The 20,125-nt window shown below is 36.8% G+C and overlaps 1 protein-coding gene across 5 annotated transcripts in view; it reads right to left on the reverse strand.

Moving 5' to 3' along the window:
- MMS22L (MMS22 like, DNA repair protein) overlaps positions 1-20,125 on the reverse strand; it is a 96,338-nt gene that overhangs the window by 53,083 nt on the left and 23,130 nt on the right. For all 5 annotated transcript variants that reach the window (XM_084512600.1, XM_084512597.1, XM_084512599.1 and 2 more), the window contains exons 11-14: positions 14,672-14,734; positions 7,438-7,557; positions 6,857-7,083; positions 3,941-4,450 (exon numbers count right to left, since the gene is read on the reverse strand). In XM_084512600.1, the coding sequence (XP_084368726.1) occupies positions 3,941-4,450; positions 6,857-7,083; positions 7,438-7,557; positions 14,672-14,734 (920 nt within the window). The remainder of the gene's footprint in view (positions 1-3,940; positions 4,451-6,856; positions 7,084-7,437; positions 7,558-14,671; positions 14,735-20,125) is intronic.

Consider the following 20,125-nt stretch of genomic DNA (forward strand, 5'->3'; position numbering starts at 1 on the left):
ACATCACAGAAAATATACCTGTGGGATGGAATGGGTAAGAGAAGGCTCATGCTCTTCCAAACTCCTCTGGATACAGTTTTCAGAAGTTCAACATCAGAAAAATACATTTTACAAAGACTAACACTAAACCCCCTGAGGGGGAAGAAAAGAAGGAAGAGGGGGGAAGGACCTTTCTATTCTCCTCATGAGCTTATCTGCTGATTTACACGGTAACAGAGAGACGGGGAGAGGCTCCTGTTGGTCTCGGAAAGCTTCCCACAGGGTGTTTTGATGGCAAGTATAACGCAAAAAAAAATACAAATGACTTTACATTTCCATAGCAAAGATATACTGGATAATCTATTCTTATCATGATTCCTCTCACAACCTTAGGGTTTTAACAGATAGAAACATCCAGTTTTGCTGTTATCCATGGTCCCATTATTACTGTAACTTTTAATTAGAGACATGTTTACCTGAGTAGTATTCATTTAGAGCTTATAAAATATACACACTGAAATTTTCAATAACTTTTCAAGTCCTTCAGCATTGTACACGTGGGGCATAAATACAGTACACACAGGGCATAAATACCCATGAATTCTTCTCAAAATGAAATTACTGTTTATTATGTTATTAGTTTTGTGGTACTTTTCATTTCTCCTATGGGAATCAGTAGCAAGTCTCCCTGAAACTAAGTAAAGATGCTCAGAGTACCAGCAGTGATTTTACACCTAGGCATGCACTTGAATTTTTATAATCCCGTACCTCAGTGCTAATGCACTACAAAAACCCAATGCCAGGATGATGATAATGAGAGAAAGCTCATGTCAGAGCGATACCTGATTACAATAAGAGACATTTTAACATGTTTCAAGCACTTCTTTTAAGAATAAGATATTGCAATGCTGGAACCTACTGTTTCCAGGCACTCAGCAAATTTCCCTGAGCCTGTGTCCATTCTTACAGCGAGTTCTCTCAAATCCATTAGATGTCTGTATTTTTATTAACTCAGGGTTTCTTTTTGTGTCATGAGGCACTCAGATGATGGGAAGTGCCAGAGATTTGGAACAAATGAAAGCACACATGGCCAAACATCCTGCATTAACCTTTTGTTAAAGAAAAATAAAATCAGGATTCTAAAGCATTGTTTAGAAACAGAAACAAAAAATATACAAAAAACTGACACCTGAGCTAGATGGTGAATGTTCCAAGTAAACATAGGAAGCAAGCACCTTGTACTTCATGGTTTTGGGGGTTCTTGATTGTTTACTGTTTATTTTACACATGCTTTTAAAAAGGAGACTGTATTAAAATACAATCTTACACTTCACACTGAATCTCTCTCTGAAGATCAAATACAGGGAAGTGCCAGCAAGTAGCATCTTGTTTCCAATTATCCACTCACCACAGATCAAAAAAGTAATAAAAATGAGTTCTACTGACAAGTCAGTTATATTTAAATATATGGACAATGAAATAGTCACAATGATAACAATTAATTTTTTAAAAAATAATGGCCTAAAAAAGCTCATTTAAAATGGTAAAACTATAGGTATATGCAACAATCAAAGCTACCAGTACTTTTCCAGAAGACAACAAAATACAGAAATTCCTGGAAAGGGTTATTTTAAAACACAGTGGTATAAAAATGGTGCAGGTGGGGGTCTCTTTTCTGATGCCTTTTAAGAAAAAAAGAAAGGAAGAAAACAAGCCCTCTATCAAAACCATGTATGCCAAGTTTTAGCCCAGAGCAAGTTTTCACAGCTATGTTACAAACCCTTGAAAATAAAGGTTTATAATGGAAATGCTGACAGACCCTTAACCATAGCAGCATGAATACCTATAATTAAAGCAGAGCGTTTGGCTACACCTCACTCTGCAAATGAAAGATTGCTATTTTTACAATACTCTCAAATAAAAGCAAGTGGGAAACCTGGAACATAATTCTAGCAACGCAATGAGATATGTTAAAGGGGACTGCTAAAACTATTTGACATTTTAAGCTTTAAACACTGAGACATTTAGTTTAACGCACCTAAGTCAGTGTTTTCATAATGCTCCTTAATCAGCAATAAAGAATGCTCCTGTGAGCCATCATCGGCGGTTAGCAGAAAATGGCACATGAAGTTGTTATTTCCTAACAGCCTAGAGGGAGCTGCTTCACTTTAATCAGTGATCTCACTTCCTTCCTACCTGCAAATTCTCTATTGTACAGTTATAAAACTATTAGCGTGCAATGTGCAGAAAAAATTACATTTATGAAAGGCCAACTACCTTGTATCTGCCTGAATTTTAAAAACAGGAGAGAAAATCGCATTGAGCCGTTTCATCCCTTCCCACATTTCTAAACAGACCAGGTGTTACCAGTCTGGTTAAGCCAATAATACTTTCACCTTTGGTTAGCACAGTCATCCACATTTTCTGAACGAAGAAAATCTTATTAGCATTGTTTTACTCGTATGTTGACAGAGGACTATTTCCAGTGAATCTGTCAAAGTGCAAGAGAGAACCAGCAACACTTCACTGTTTCTCATACCACCAAGATCAAAGTGTTTTATAAACCTCAGGGAAATTAAACCTTGTAATTGATGGGATAAATAGGCTGATAACCAAATGTATAAATACAGAAGCTGAAATAAAGAACAGTTAAAAACAAGGCTCTAACAATACCTTAACATGCCAAATACCAAATATGGCAATAACATGCCAAACACTATTTGAGCATGTTGGTAATTCAAACATTTCATCAGACCTGGTTTTAATAAAGAAGAGGTATGAATACTGTACTGTATATTGCCCATGATGTCCTGAGAAGTCTGTAATAGACTTCTGTGCCCTTTTGTCTATATTACAAAAGGACTACGTAACTCTCAAGTTTTGGAAAGCTTCAGAACAATGTCAAGTTATGAAATAGGCAACTTTCACAAGTCTCCCTACTTCATCTTAAAAAAGCAACACTACAAATACAGCGTATTAGCTAACGGAGAAAATGTCAAAGTATTTTTGAAGTCTCCAATTTATTCCAGTAAATACATTCAGTTGAACTGAAATAATAAATAATAAATCAACTAAACTTAGTTTCATGCTTCATCTTTTTTCAAAAGACTGCCTGAAAAACAGTTGTCTTCGGATGTATAAGCTATTGACAGCCGCAGTCAAACTACTAGACAATAACAAAGAACCTAGCTGAAGAGAGACCTTGCATACGGGCCTCACTGTTCCTATTATGCACTCTTCCACAGCTCTTTCCACATATTTCAGTCTTGCACATTTGAAGTAATGGCAGATCAATAGCTGCTTCTTAATATAAATATAAAAAAAAAGCAGTTTGGGCTTCAAACTGGAAGACTACCTCTAAAAGGCATCAGTAGACAAAAATATGCTTATTATTGAAGGGCACTGTAGATGTTGAAACCTGAACTAGCACATCAAAGCAAAACTGCTTCCAAGTGGTAAAATATGATTTCCTTCTTTTCTAACAAACCTTAGACAAGTATTTAAGACTCCATAACTGTTGTGTTTGATTGCAACCTTGCTGAAAGAAGAAAAAAGAATTAGAATGAAGTCAGAAAAACATAAAATTCACTGGGGAATGAAAAAAAAACACCACAAGAAAACGTTACTCCAGTAATTTAGTACAGATAATTGTTTTGAAATTTCCCGTGCCAAAAAGAAATAATATCTGAAACAGTGGCAACTGAATGACTTTCTACAGTGTCACTACTTCGTTACAAAATATCAAGGGCAGCAAACCTTTGTTAACTGAAATAGTAAGGAAACATTTCTAAAATTCTAAATGCAGCAGGGCAGATTTCTAAATTTAACATATCATTCACAATCCTCTAAAGCTCTCTCTTACCTTTTGCTATACTTCAGTAAGAAATTAGTATGAACCACAGCTTAACCCGAACACTAAACACATTCCAGTCTACATCCACGGTCTAACAAAATAACTTACCTAAGTCTGGCTAGAACAACCTGAAGAAAATTCAGGACCATACTCAGTTCAGCTCCTCGACAAGCAGGCAGCAGCATAGTAAAGCCATCATTTAGTAACTTTTCCTCAGAAAGGCTCAAGTAGCAGCTGGTCTCAAACACTTCTTGGACACCATCAATGTATGTTGAAAGTAGAGTCCAGAGATTTTGTTTCTGTGTGTAGTCATTTTTGGCTACTAAAAATTCCTTTGCTTTGTCACGGAAAGCATTTGAGACTTTCTCAGCTAGGACACTAATGTCCATATTCTTCTCAACATATATCAAAAGGAAAGCAAAATGACCTCTCCAAATGAGAGCTCTCTGAGACATGGTGACAGAGGATGGGGTCAGGAAATCCAGAAGATCCAGCACTCTACTCACTATATCTTCTGTCTCTGCCACAATTGCTATCATAAGGAACAGGTTAAAAAAGTTCTGCAGTCCCACTTCTGTCAGCTCCTGCATTCTTTTCCGATGGAACTTGGAATAAATTCTACATTAAAACAAACAAACAACAACAACAAAAAAAAAACACAACAACAAAACAACAACAAATCAAGAAAGAAAGTTTTGTAAAGCATTAAATTTTCTATGTACTTGATACAAAAAATCACATTTTCATGCTTTTAGTTTACAGGTACCCTGTAAATATCCTCTTTTCCCTCCCCTCATCTTCTCTTTTAGCTAATGGAACACATTATTACAATTTCTGGTCCACTCTAAGGTACAAATTAGGGTTTTCAGCTCAGATACAGCCTAACCTTCCTTTCTTATCCAACCTCCAGTAGAAAGCTGAGCACAGTGTGATGAGCAGACTCTCTATTTTGTCAGTGACACGTTTCCTCCATACCATCCCTTCACACCACACAAACTCAGCCCATGAGGGCTACTGCGACAGGAAGCAATTTAAGTGGTATCTCTCAGTATTAGCGAACAATTCCTGTAGCCCAGCTTTTTTCCTAGCAACTGTTATTTCCAGGTGGCACACAGAAAACAAAAGAAAAATAATCAGGAGCCTTCCATCCTTTAGATACTGATTTCTCTTATGTTACACTACCAAAGTTTGCCTACTCAGCTGTCACTGCAGTAAAACTAGAAGGAAGATTCTTGATGGAAATCTCATTTTCTCTGCAATACTGCCCTTTATTGAAGGCCCATTGTATGAATTGAGGACTACAAGTCCAGGAGAAAACAGGGAAATAGAGGCATTTGGGAGAGAAACCTCTACTGAGCAGAAAGATTTTAAGAAACATTAGGATGTATTGCTTTACAATAGCATTAAGTCCTATGTAGCTGATGGTGAGAAACACTGCTACTTTGCAACTTTAAAGTGACTGGTAAAAAGCAGAAATCTTTTACACAGTTATCTTTCATGCTCAGATCTAGCTTTTAAATAAAAGTCACCATTCTTGTGAAAGAGGAATAAGATGAAAATGGGTAGCTTAAACTTTCCTTCTGTGCAATTAAAATTTTGGGTATATGCTTCCCCTTTAATTTGAAGTGAGTTACACATACAGTAGTTAAACATCCATAAAGGCTGTTTTCCTATCCTGTCACCTGGAAAAATAGTTGGAAGTGGTGCTGAGGTTATCAAATCTAGCCACCAAAAATTATAGCAAATCCAATTAATGTTGTTTAGTAGTAAATTACTACTGACAGGCATTTACGTTCTTCATGCATCAATTAATGCTTGGTTAGCTGCTGAAAACAGAGTTCATCCCAAAATCATAGCTGTAGGCTGTTAAATTTTGCTACTTGTATAATTAATTTATTCAAGTCAGAAGCGATGAATACTGGTTGAGCAGACAGACAAAGTGTGTGTTGTGTATTATTATTCCCCCTCTTAAATTAGACAAAGTAACAAGCTATAACAACACAAAAACTTAAGTATAATTTGTTTTCAGTGAAAATGAAACAGACTAATTAAAATTACTAACCAAAGCAAGACACTGATTCAGCATTTAACAATATATTTGTTTCAATATGTAGTTGTAGCAATTTCAAAACCCAAACTTTACTGACTGTAACAATTCATGAAGCTTACATAGCTAGTACATGTATTTTCCCCTTCTGATAGCAAAGATAACCCTTTTTTTTTGGGAGAGACATACTACATAGCTTTATAAGGTCTGCGTGCACATTTTATCCATTTTTTATTTACATATAACTTAATCTTAAAAGTCAAAACCAGCAAAAAACTCCCAAACAAATCTAAGTCAGTTATAATCAATGAAAGAAATCTTAAGTGTTAGCACCTTTAACAATCAGTATGATATCATTACTAAAAGTTTTGAGGACTTAGTAAGTATACGCAATGTCATAATTTTGATTAAAAACCATAAATATTTATGCTGTTAAATATCATGACTTAGCACCTCTCTTAATTAGTATGTTTCAGAATTAAATGAAAAAGTAAAACCCTCACAAAAAATATTGTGAGAAATGTTGGCAACCGTATAAAGGAAAAAGGAAATATAAAGGGAATTGAAGGCATAGCAAGAGCCAGGCTGTATGTTCTTAGACAACACATGGCTTACATGCAGCTCAAAACAGAATTTCTGTGCTTTAATTACATTACCTTACTGGCAACAGGGTTGTACCACTGCATAGGTTGCCAGTATACCAAATTCCTGGCTGGTGGGATGAAACAAATCATCACAGGCTGTGGTTGCCAAGATGACTCTTGGACCCAGCTATACACCTGTCACAGCCTTAGCTGGCAACAGAAACGAAAAGGAACAACTGCCTTCTTCATATCATGAACACCCAGGATCCTTCACCCCCTTTACTTTCTCATGAGCACTGTACCCCACTTTGCTTTAGTGTGTGCCTCAAAGGGCCATGCAGTCAGACCAACTAGATCTCTTATGGTACGAGAAAAAACAAATCGCAGCCATACCGTCCTTTAATTTGTTTCCAAGGATGCACACCACTGTTCTCTGCCTCTTCTTTCATCATCCGTGCCAAAATGCTGAGAAAAATGAGGTAACTGTTGCTGGACTCATACAGGGTGGGGACCTGCTGTTCACAACAGCAACTTTTTACCAACTCAAGCATTGACAAAGAAGTTTTACTGATATTTGCCAGACCCTTCAGACCAAGCCACGGAACAGTAAAGCAACTGTTCTAAAAGAAAAAATAAAACAAGTGAATACGATAAGTAGCAATAAATGTTAATATTCAAAAGACAGTAAGATACAATCCCTCACACAAAGAAAAGGGCATGTTCGTACCACAACTCCAAAAATAAAAACACATCACAAATGTGCAAAGTGTTTTCACAAGATCTTAAAATCTGTAGCCTTAATGAAGAATAAAAATACATTCTAATTCATATAGCAAATTCAGGCATACTGTCATTGACTAGTCAATTTTTCAGAAGTATAACAGTCATGTTTGGCCAAAGGGGTATCATAATTAATTGCTAAAAACTGAAGATGGTCTACGTGCAATTCTGTATTTTTATATTCATTTACTTACCAGGTTCTTGCTGTAATAATCCCAGAGTATGGTGACAGCAGATAGGTTCCAGTCCCAGAAACTACTCAAAGTCAAACAGCACTGAAGATACATTCGTAACTGTTCCTCTAACACACCGGTCTTGCAAAGGGAATAAAAAGTTTAAATGTAGGAGGGAAACATCACCATGTCTACATATAAACCCAATACTATCAGACTACCCATAATCATTTCTTCATATAAACAACGTTTCTATTAGAATGAATCCAGAGGAGGGCCACTAGGATGATCAGAGGGCTGGAGCACCTTTCCCATGAAGACAGGCTGAGGGAGTTGGGGTTGTTCGGCCTGGAGAAGAGAAGGCTCTGGGGAGACCTTATCAAGGCCTTCCAGTGCCTAAAAGGGGCTACAGGAAAGCTGTGGAGGGACACTTAGTCAGGGACTGCATTGATAGATAGGATAAGGGGTAATGGCTTTAAACTAAAAGAGGGTAGGTTTAGCTACAATAGAAGGAAGAAACTTTTTAATCTGAGGGTGGTGAGGCACTGGCACAGCTTGCCCAGAAAAGGTGTGGATGCCCCATCCCTGGAGGTGTTTGGGCAACCTGGTCTGGTGGGGTGAGAGGGGGGGGGGAACTGGGTGGTCTTCAAGGTCCCTTCCAACCCAACCCAAACCATTCTATGATTCTCAACATATATAATATAAAGTAAATGGCATCTGCTATTACAAACAATGAACAAGAATATAAAAGCTGACACACACACTGTCATCCAATGCATGTTGTAATGCAGCCAGTAAAATAATTCATCGTGCACCCTTTCAGGTGTCCACACTGTTGTAGACTTACTGTAACCTCAATATTGGGGGCCTAACTTGAAACAGTTGCACGGTACAGAACCTTACAGAAGAGTAAATAGGGCATTACACTGAATGCATAATAAATCAGCTGAATGTTTAAACCCTTCTGTCATGTATGTCCAAAGGAAAACTCATTTACCATTGATACAGAGGGAAGGTACAGCTACCTCAAGAGGTCATGCTTCTCTTAACAGTACAGAAAATGGGAGGATCTTTTTATTTCTGAATCATGTCCCTTGTTAAACTTTTGCAACACTGCAATATTGATAACATCACAGACAATTCGGAATGAATAGCAAATAAACCTCTGAGCAGTTGCAAATGAGTTCCTCTGCAGAAAGAGAAACATTTTCCAAATGTTTCCATCAGTTCCAAACTTTGCAGACGAACCAAAGATGACCCACAGTGAAGAAAATACGAAATTCCAAATAATTTGAACACAATGAAGCACTCAGATTATAATTGTGAGCTACTGAGAGTGAGAAAGCTTTTGATATAAGCAAAATTGGACTTGTACCAAAATTAGGATGTAAGGAGCTCCCCACTCAGAATGAAACCACGTGTTTAATCCAGCCTGGTTTAGGCATCTACTTCAGGATGATACTAAATATAACACCCTGGGAGGACTTGACCACTTGCTTTGTGATGAGAGAAAACACTGAACTATTTTCAAATAAACCTAAATACTACACGGGCTTGGAAATCCTCAATGCTTAAGATGAACTAAAGAATGATAAAAGGGGGAAGAAAAAGTAAAGAGATACAAGATGGCGGGACCTGATGATCTTAAAGGTCTTTTCCAACCTAAATGATTCTGTGAGATGAGTCTTATGACTTAAAACATAGCACCAGGAAGGGGAATGAACAAAACCTTTCATGTCTCAGATAAATATCAGGAAGCTCTCTCTTTCTGTTCCAATTACATCACTGGATCATGGACTATACAGGGTCCTGGTTTACCTATGTCCAACATTAATCCAGTTCAGAAAATGGCTAAATAAAAAACCCAAAACAATAAGAAATATAACAACAACACAAAACAAAACAACCTACATGTTTTTGCCTGATGCCAGGCAAAAAAAAAAAACAACACAACATTAACCTGTGGGGATATTTTTTGTTGTTTTTAATGGTCTTTCATTGAGTACCTGTTACTGGAAGACAGTGACTTAAATTTCACCCACAATGCTCTCTCTTATGTCTACTGCGTCTTCGATCTGCTTCCCCACAGTTGCAATAGAACACAGGAGTTGTAACTCATTAACTTATCTCTAGCTTCATAGATTTGGATATACATTCCTGTGGAAAACATTATTTTCTACACTGTATCAGAACACTATAAGCAATTACAGCAATCATCTACAATAACTTCTAATGTCTGCCTTCTCTTCTTATGAAAAATTAATCTAGGTTATACACCTTCTAAAGAGGTGTATTTCTAAGGCAAGTTGAAAATTGAAAAGGCATTTTCAGTTGTCATAGAAAATTACATATTATATTACATTACAGTATATATAACGTATGGAAAACACTGAAGTATCCATAGAGAGAACACTTCAAGAGAGTAAGACGTAGTGAATAGCAGTTCAAATACAATAAAAATGTCAACAAATGAAAGGTGATTATCAAGAATTGTTCTTAAATGACATAACACTACATCTAAAATCAGTAGTGTCCCCAAAATAAAAATAATCTCACTCAAAACCAAGGGACAGAACTGCAGCCATTTTAAACTGTGCTATTTTTTATGAATAAGATCAGGAGTCTGGATATAAAACTAACTGAATATATCTATTCCTCTAGAGAGATCTACCCCGTTACAAAAGACAACAGAACAAACAAAAACCACACACACCCATTTTGGAAAGAGAATGCTTAGTCCTAAAACTGTAATTTGTGCACAGGATTATATTTATGATCTAATTTAACAAACAATGACTATTTCAATTAAACTAATTCAACAGAAAGCATGGTATTGTGAGCAGCTTCAATTTCAACCCTTATTTATCCGTCCAACAATAGTTTTAGAACGGCTTCCAAAACCAAGATAGTACTGAAGGCTTTATCTTGAATTTAATATGAAAGAGTTCTCCAGACTTCAAATATCCCTGGGATTAATGGATTCTTTCATTTCTCTTTTGCTTAAAATGGTCTCCTGCACTGCTGGAAATACTATGAGAACTCTTGAGGTAGTCAGCTTTTAATTTATCACAGAAGGGAGGAACACCAGATACTATCAAAATGATAGTATTATCTAAACACAACATTTTTCTATTATGACCTCCTACTGAAGAAATAAAATTGGTTTCCTAGAACTACAAGTAGTTCTGTATTTCGTTTAGATTAGAATTAAACACCAAAGTAGTGAAGGTATAATAAAATTGAGGCAGAAATCAAACAATCATGAAGCATTTACTTCCCCAAATGAGAGAAGGCTAGTAAGACAGACTGCTATCAGCCCTTACAAACAAACAAAAAAACCCTTTTGATTCTCACAATAACAGTTCCTAAACAAATTCATCGTATACTAACAACCCATAAATTTAATCAGTTTGATGTTGCCTAGTATACAAATACAGATGTTCATATTCTTTAAATTCATAGTACAGTAATTTTCATTTTGTGCAAACAGAATTGTAGACCAGCTCTACCTTTATTGTTAGTCCCAAAACAGAAATCCAACTTACAAAAGAACTAGGCAATACATCACGTAACCAGTTTCCAATAATTGTCTCAAGTGTTGAAGATGGGGGTCTTTGAATATAACTGCTGGTTTTGTGATACAGATGGGAAACCTTTCATACAAGCAATTGTCTTCAACTCTATCTACCAAGATTAAAAAAAAAAGGTGATTACTGGCTGAGAAACTCACCAATCTGTCAACTGTTTGAAACTGAAAGGATATATCCAAGGAATCATAGAATGGTTTGGGTTGGAAGATACCTTAAAGATCATCTAATTCCTACCATGGGCAGGGACACCTTCCACTAGACCAGGTTGCTCAAAGCCCCATCCAACCTGGCCTTAAACATCCACAACTCCTCTAGGCAAGCAGCACTCTACACTTGCCCAGGTATCCACTACTACTCTTGCCTTTATTTACAGCCTACAGAGTATCTTTACTTCCCACCTATATACTGGTCCCCCCTAAACTGAACAGCACCTTTACATCTTTCCCTTGCTCAGCTATATCCTTAGAAGCAAGGAGTTCCTACCTGGAGACTGCAGCAACCCTCTGCTACCTTTACCTGGACATAGGGTACTTTCCTCAGGATGTCCTTATCACCCCCAAAAACAGGCACATGCTGCATGAAAGTAGCTGAGGTTGTCTGCTGCCTGCATAAGGGCTGTCCTCTCCATACTGGGGATCACCCACATGACAAAAAGGGGGGTGAGAATCCATGGGCAAGACTTGCTGCTCAGGGTCCTGTGTGTGAAGATGGGACCACCGCAGAGGCAGAAACCATGCATTCAGGGACAGCAGGGACCATGAATCCAGAGCATCATCCCGTTACTGACACAGTATTTTACCTCATGAGAGAGGCATGTTCTGTGATTATCTTGAAGATTCTCTGGTTCAATTCATTCAAGCTGTTCTCAGTTAATGTGACTAGAGTCTTTTGGTTTGCACCATCACCTTCACCATTGATATTTTCCTGAAAACCTTAGCTTTAATCACTAAGTTCAACCATTTTACTTCAAATACAAAGAAGTTGCAGTTTTAACACTGGTTAGTCATTTTTGCATCCCAATATTGAGCTGTCCTAATGATGTAAAAGCTAACTCTAATGTTTGCTGATTCATCAGCAAAGGTGATGGTTCTTTTCTCTTCTTTCATGACTCTCCCTTACCCTCAAAATTCATACCTGCAACAGTGGCTATTAAATCACCTTTTCACAACACAGAAATTGAAGGTCATGTGAAAAGAAATTATCAGTTACTGGTAGGAGAAAGATTATCAGTTTACATTGCAAATTTATGATACGTACCTTTTTCAAACACACAAAAATATACACACTTAATTTCATTTCAGTTTTCCTCATCTGTTGTATATTCCCATTCATTTTATGTTCCCACCTTTATTGTCTATAAGCTTTTGAAGTTAAGGAGCAAGAAGCACAAGTGGATTATGAAGTTTATGGACATCATTTGAATCCAATGATATTAAACGTAACCAGATTTTAACCTCCCATATACTTAAAAAAAACGAAGGTTCTAATCACTAATTCCTGCCCTCTCTTGTAAATGAGAGATTCACTACAACCTTTTCTTCCAACATTCTTTGCAGAGCTATTACTGTGCATCCCTATGCACTCTTCTATAGAGTGCATGCTTAAAAGGATGGCTTAGGTAGGATTCACTAACAAGCTAAAGACAAGCCTGAGTGGGCAATATCTTCAGTACCATCCCATTGTTCATTTCAAAGAGGAGTCTTCTCCCTTTTTTTTCCCTGCTTGTCCATGTTCCATTTCATTACTGACTTCTTGATACTTCATTGTGCTTCCCATTCCCATTTTCCTGGTCTCAGAAATACTCACTTAGCAGATACTTCAAAGGTACAAGTGGATAACTCAAAAGGTAAAAGCAGACACATGAAGCTGAGAAACTGACAGAGGAGATGGACATGTCTACAGGTAAAGGAAAAGCTCCCTCCTAGACACTGTCAAGAAAGCTGGAGTGCAAGAAGAAGGGGAATGCATTTTTTAATAAAAGTATGTACCATGCACTCACATATGCATGTATAGGTACAAATGCTCTCCAAGGAGCATTTCCTACAATCAATTAACTCCATAATGGAAAAAGGAAAAATTTCAATAAAGGAAATAAGGTAGGTGACTCCTTGGACTGTTGGTAATAGTTGCAAACAACTTTGGCAAACGGGTTTGTTTTAAATCCAGTCATAGTTGCCTTTGGAACTTAAAACAGTCATTTGTCTTGTATTTCTGTGTCATTTTTCAAATCTTATGAACTCAACTGTCTAGTTACCTTAGTAACTGTCTACAAATCAATACCTGTTTAACAAAAGCATCAAAAATGCTTTGTATTTTGTGTATATTCAGCTTTAGGATAATATTTGTTTTAAAATAGTAAGATTTCACAAGAAAAGAGGAACAATACATATGTAAGAAGTGTCCTCTTACTGTCGTCAGGTTGCTGACATACAGAACATTTTCCTATGCAGGAGAATGGCTAATAAACTACTTCAGATATTGTTGCCTCATATCTCATCTAAATTTCTCTAGTTTCGCTCCAAGAATGGTAAGCATCCAGTAAGTGATGTCATCACTATAGTTTTAGTGTACATGCACAGTATGCATATTCAATTATATACCATGAAATTGTTAAAAAAAAAAAAAAAAAGTTAACCTTTTATTAAGCCAAAACTATATACACAAATGTTAGAGTTTACATGCAATGTGATTTTTCAACTTTTTAATAGCCAGCCTCTTGTATCAACTATCCTAACAACTACAAAATATATTTCTGTACAAACTGTAAGAGGCATTGATCCTTACTCTGCTTCTACTACATCTGTCACTACTGCATGAGCAAGGCAGTAATAGCAATAAAAAAGAACTGATTCCTCTTCTGCTTTCAACAACAGAACTTTGCAGGATTTTTTCCATCTGAGACCAAATACAAAAATAAACGTTTATTCTCATTTTAAGCATACACAAATTAAAGAAGTTATTTTTATAGGTGTTGCTGTTACCACATTTGCAATTTGTACCATGCAACTTCACAACAAATTTACAGAGCTGCAACGTAATATATTTAAAAACATGATGAACAGCATATTTAAAAGCATTTTAAAAGGAGGTCAATTCTGACCTCTGGGCCATGAAGCATTGCATTAACAGTTCTGCAGAAAGAAAAATGATAAGGTATGAAATGAGTGCTCAGAAACTAGAACCTTATCAGTAAGAGTTTGATTCAAGCCTGTAAGACAAATTGCTCAGCAAGGCAAGTCACCTTCCTGCTGTGATGAGGATATAGCTGAATTTTCAATGCAACTGACTATCTCCCTCATCATGTCTCTTCAACTTGATATCCTTACATTCAGTATCTGGTTTACATTTTCTAAGCATCCAGTTCTTATTCTGAATACATCTTGTCTGAGTAGCCATATACCTACCCTTCCAGGATAATTATCTTTTTCCTTTATCTGACAATTTAGCATCAAGCATAACCACTTTAAAGCAAGTGTAACTGCTAACAAGGAGGGAACCGTATACTGCCAGAGTTCAGATACGTCAAGGATGTTCATTTACCTCTGATAAAAACACTAGAATTCCAAAAATACACTTGTTAGTTGGTCTTTGTTTCATGCACTGTCTTTTCCAGAAAGCATCCCTGACACTTCCCATGTTCATTATTTCTTCCTTTACACACTCACCTGAACATCAGTGGATTTTTTAAGGAGTTCTTCCACAAACTTCCAATTGGATTCCTTCCGTTTCTGAAAAATAATGACTAGCAGCATGAAATAGTATTTGTATACCTCACAGGAATCATTATGTAATAATGCGAAAATAAGAGGATGAGAAATTTACAGAAATATTTCGTTTCATGACAGCATATTTTAGTCACCACTGAAAACAGATTCTTTGCTTTATGAATGCCTGTCCTAAAAATTAGATCTAAACAACAACAACAAAACCCACCAAAATTCATATACCAAACAGACCAAAAATAAAGGGTATGCTGTTTTAACTGGTTTAAGGTACTCATTTAGAATACCAACCTTCATTTTTAGTAAAGAAGCAAAAACATTCAGACATTTTTGATTTGTATAAATAATGTCTTAAAATTTGTCTTTAACATTCTCTAGAAAGGAAGAGATAAGGAATAAAAAGAAGGAAAACATACAATCTTACTTCTCTTTTTTTTTTCTCTTTTCAGTGAAAAACTACTTCTAACTCATTTTTCCTATGACAATCACAAAGGATTGTTTTGGCTAATTTAGTAAGGAATTGGTCAGGTAGCAATGACCTAGATAGAAAAAAAATCAGGGTAGGTCAAATATGGCCCACAATTCATATTTTTCAGCTTGGTAAGGCAGATAATTGCTCATTTGAATTAACTAGTCCATACTAGTAAAGTAAAAAAGTTGCATGGCAATATATATTGAAAAAAGAAGTTTTTCCAATTAAGGCTATTTCCCAGGAAAATAAATAAAACGCAAGCCAGTCAACATACTTACCATTCTTAGCTACATCTAGATCACCCAGGATTATCAAAAATCACCTCTTAGGTTCAGTTATGTATATAGGTTAGATAGATGATAGATGCTTGAAGTAGTACTTTTTTCATTGTCCTGCCTTACTCATTCCCTCCACTACTACAACTGTTAATCCTTTTATTTTGCAGATATCTGTCCTTTAAATGTCTGTACAGAGTTTATCATAAAGAGCATCCTATGCTTTGTTAATGTAAATATAACTACTTCCCAGCAGCAACACTACTGTCCCCTGTCCTCCTCCATTAACTACACTAGTTAATGCCATGGCTTGGTGACAATTCCACAGAGGATTTCAGAGATTACTGAAAGAATTTTAAAGATCAACACTTTAAAAAGATACAGCAATATATGTGCAATGTAATTTGACTACTTAGTGGGTTTACATTTTTGCACTACAAAAAAAATATTCTGGAAGACTGCTGATGTTAACAAGTCACAGTCTATAGACTGTTTATGGGACAAACGTGAATCAAAAAAGAGATCTGCAGAAAGTTGAACTGACGCTGTGATTTCAGAAATCAGAAACTTCAGCAATATCAATTAAGGAGTTCCTACTGCTTTCTCCTCATCCTGCCCTCACAGATTTAACATGCCACTGCTCAGCTGTTCTGGTACTTCTGTTTGTGGGACCCAGTGTGAACCAGATCAGTGAACCAACCTAGAGCTTTAAGAGCTAAGTACAGAACAGAAACAGGAGGAGGATCTGAGCTAGGTCATACAACAGGACCACAAATAATTGTGCCAGAACAGCAGAGGGTATATCACGCCTTGGGTGGTGTAAACAGGACTTCTTAAGCTGTTATTGATGCCACAGCCTTTGTATCATGAAACCACAGCTGAAATCCTGTCAGAAGGAAAAAGCACTGCATCACTGCTTTGTGTTTTGACTGCTATAATTTCGAGACTGATATTGTGTGATTACCTACACAGTCCTACTGCAAACTCCAAGTAAAGTTAATTGACTGCTCAAAGGCCAGATTTATCAGAGATAAATGGATATTAAAGAATCACACTAAATGGCTACGAGACCTCTGGTTGACTGGAGCAGCCTGCTCAGAACATGCTTGTAGCACTCCCATAGCCCAAGGGCACACAAGTTATATGAAAGGTGTTTATAGCCACAGTTCCAGCCCAGCTGCAGTATGCAGATCACCTTACAGGATCCTTGAGTAATTTAGGGCAAAATCCTGACACCAGCTGGAATTGATTACCAGAACGCACCCGGGTTCAGCCCAGACTCAGGAAAGAACAGCACCAACAACCTGCTGCACCCTTCTTGCAGCCTCAATTGTCTCTGCCTTTTAACAGACGTTTCATTCAAATCTCACTGCATTTACATCCTAACAGTATTCCCTGCTACCCTGGCAATATGGCATAGCAACTGTTTCAAAGCCGTTCTTGTCAGAGAGTGTGTAGAATCTGCATCTCTTAGTCCAAACCTGCTGGCTTACCATATCCCCCCTCCACCCTCAAAGAATCCTAAAATCAACAGAACCTGGAGACCTCACAGTAAGTAAAACTGCTCCTGAAACAAAAAACTTAAGCTGAGACCCTCTGGGTTCTCGGGGAGAAACTTCTGCAGAAGAAACTAACACCTGACTACCTGTAAGATCCATCCTAGGCTTCCCAGCTGGAAGTCCATGTTTGCATATCTTGCTATGCAGTCATTTCAAATTATTCAAAGGCAAGAATTCTTAGCCTCAAGTAATTCTGCCTATATTTCCCTAGCCCACAGTATATTGAAATTGACCCCTGCAATGTTCAGAAGTGGCAATTTTTCTCGTTGGGTCCCATCTGCTTTTTAAATCCTGCTTCTCAGAATAGTGAAGTGGAACCTGAATGTGGGGTTAGGGATAGAGACATACACCGTGCATCCCTCAGAACACAGAGGGAAAAATTTTCTAGCTGTGTGCCAGAAATTTTCTAGTTTTAAAAGTGGCTTCATGTGTATGAAATATATATTCAATATATATGAATCATTGCATATTTGAAATTACATTATATGAGCTAAAGGGGAAAAATAAAAAAGAAGCAAGTCTGAAATCTATTTAGAATTTTAAAAGCTTTCATAATAACCTCAAGGCCATGCAGACCACATTAAAAAATTGAAAGTCTTCCACAGATGACATAGGCTTAGAGGCAATTTTTGCTAGGGAGCACATGAATAACCATCATTATGACACATCACCCTCCCACCTCTGATCACAGTTAATTAAAAGAAAGCATGTGTCATGAAGCTATCACGTCAGATGTTTAACCAACAAAACAGGACTACACTGAGTCCTGATGTAATTCCACTGACTTCAACAAATTTATATCAAATTTTATCCTACTATCTTCAAAGGGTGTTTGAGGATGTATTTCATGGGAAGAAAAAGAAATTATTACCATCAACTATTTACGACAGATTACATTCTTGTTGCTGACAGGTTTGCTTTTTTTTTTTTTATAAGCCCCAGTAGCAGCAGAACAGGGAACCCTGGACAAACAACAAGATTTAAAAAAATGTGAGGCACAGCTAACAGTTTGAACATAAAGAGTATGGGAAACATCAAAAGAAGTGTGCACAGGATGGTCTCGTGATTTACAAATTGGGACTTGGAAATTCTCTTCTCCCAGATGGGCTCTAAGGAAAAAATATTGTTTAATCTTGGGCAAATCACTTCCTGTCAGTGCATCTCAGATTCTTACTTTAAAATAAGAACACCAGGACTCTTTTTTCCCCATTCAATGTCTGCTTGGCTTATTTAAATAATATAGTGCCTCAGGCAAAAAATAATCTCTCATGAGGCTAAATACATAGTATGTATCACTATGAGAGACGGGGAAAAAAAAAACAATGATCAAAGTAAACAGTATCACTGCATTTTGATTAGAGCATAAAATACAAGGAACCCAAGATAAATGTCTCCTCCACACTAGTTTCTGTATTCAACCTGGGAATAACCTTTTCTCTCCATCTAAGTTCCTCTAATAAGCAAGGAGTGTAGTAATTCTATCCTCCCAATGTCCCTCTGAAACATACTATGGACTGTGGTTCCTCCCACCCCAGTACCGTAGGATCCTAAAGGATCTGTCAACCCACAAGTAGCAGAAATTGTATGTTCACCAGAACTTCTAGCCAACAGAGATAGTTATGAGTTTTCTAACTAAATATTCAACCACCGAGCTACTCCACCTTCCCTATCACTTTTTTTGCTTTTGATATTTCAGGAAGTTTGTAAGATAAGAATCAATTAAAGTAATATTTAATTAGAAAGTTTAATTTGACCTAGGATTGAAAGCATTCACAGAAGTACAACATGTCAACATTCTTCATACACTGTTTATATACTAATGCTTTTAAAAACCTAAAGATTGCACAGGGGAGGAAAAGATATAATAAAATAAATTGATCAACCGATGTGATCTTACTCTTCCCTTTGCATAGGTCTGCAGTTCATAAACATGTTTCAAGGTTTTAATCCTCCATCCTATGTTAAAATGGGAAACATTTTTGAAATCTTAGTAAATATTTTAGGAGAAAAAGGGTGTATGACCTATACATTTTTAATAGACATAATTAAATTAGAAATAATAAAAGACACTCCATAAGAAACTTAGAGCTGATGCTTAGGTAACTGGGGAAATCCAGCTGAAATGCAAAATAAACACACAAAACAACAAACCAGCTACATTTCTGGGTCTTCAGCTATCTCTAGCTTCTAGTCAGCTCCCTCTATAGTCTATTAAGGAAAATTGGCAGTTTTCATACCACTCAAAACAGATGAATTGCCTCAGTAAGTTCCCTTTTCCTTCTAAATTAATGATTACAAAGTTAAAACTAGACAGGATGAATCCCAGACGGAGAGACTGAAAAAAGAGTTGAGGTTTACATGCTCCAAAACTGCAGAAAACTACAGTGAGGTCCATGCAAGAATTTGATGCACCAGTACCAAAGTGTAACCTCACATACAACTTACAGACATGCAAGAATGGCATGCACAGGTCTTACCTAAGCCCTTCCCAGAATACATGGCAATGTCAAGTCCCTCACAACAAAATTCTCAGAAAAGAAGTCAATAATCACGGTCTAGCCTAGTTCAGCTGGAAGGAAAAGCTAAGACCATGCCCTAAAGGTAAATGTCTTGCCATTTACTGCCAGGAGCTTGAACTTAACAGTTTTTAAACAGTGTCTGCCAGTACCAGACATCACAGAAAATTAAGCTATGTGCATATATGCATGTCAACGTGCCAATGTTGTGATGTAAAGAGAATACAATTAGCCAGACTAGAATTTATCCAGAACAGAGCTACCACTCCCCCCCATCAAAGTGGCATTACCAACTACACAGTTAATGTTTGAGGTTTATATTTCACACAGTACAATCTAATGTGCTCAGTTCCTAGAACAGCAAACTCAGTGAAGCATTTATGCTACAGGCAGACAGTCTTAAAACACACACTACATCATTAAATATATGTGCTAGCAACTAGCACAGATTTTTCAAGTTTCCTTAATACAGTAACCTACTGAATATCTGGTGTATGAAATATGTCAAGGGCTACTGGACTGCTTAGTGACTTGTACAAAGTGCTTTTTAATATTACCAACGTTGAAGGATTTCA

The sequence above is a fragment of the Aythya ferina genome (genome assembly GCF_964211825.1).
Source record: "Aythya ferina genome assembly, chromosome: 3".
Classification (NCBI taxonomy): domain Eukaryota; kingdom Metazoa; phylum Chordata; class Aves; order Anseriformes; family Anatidae; genus Aythya; species Aythya ferina.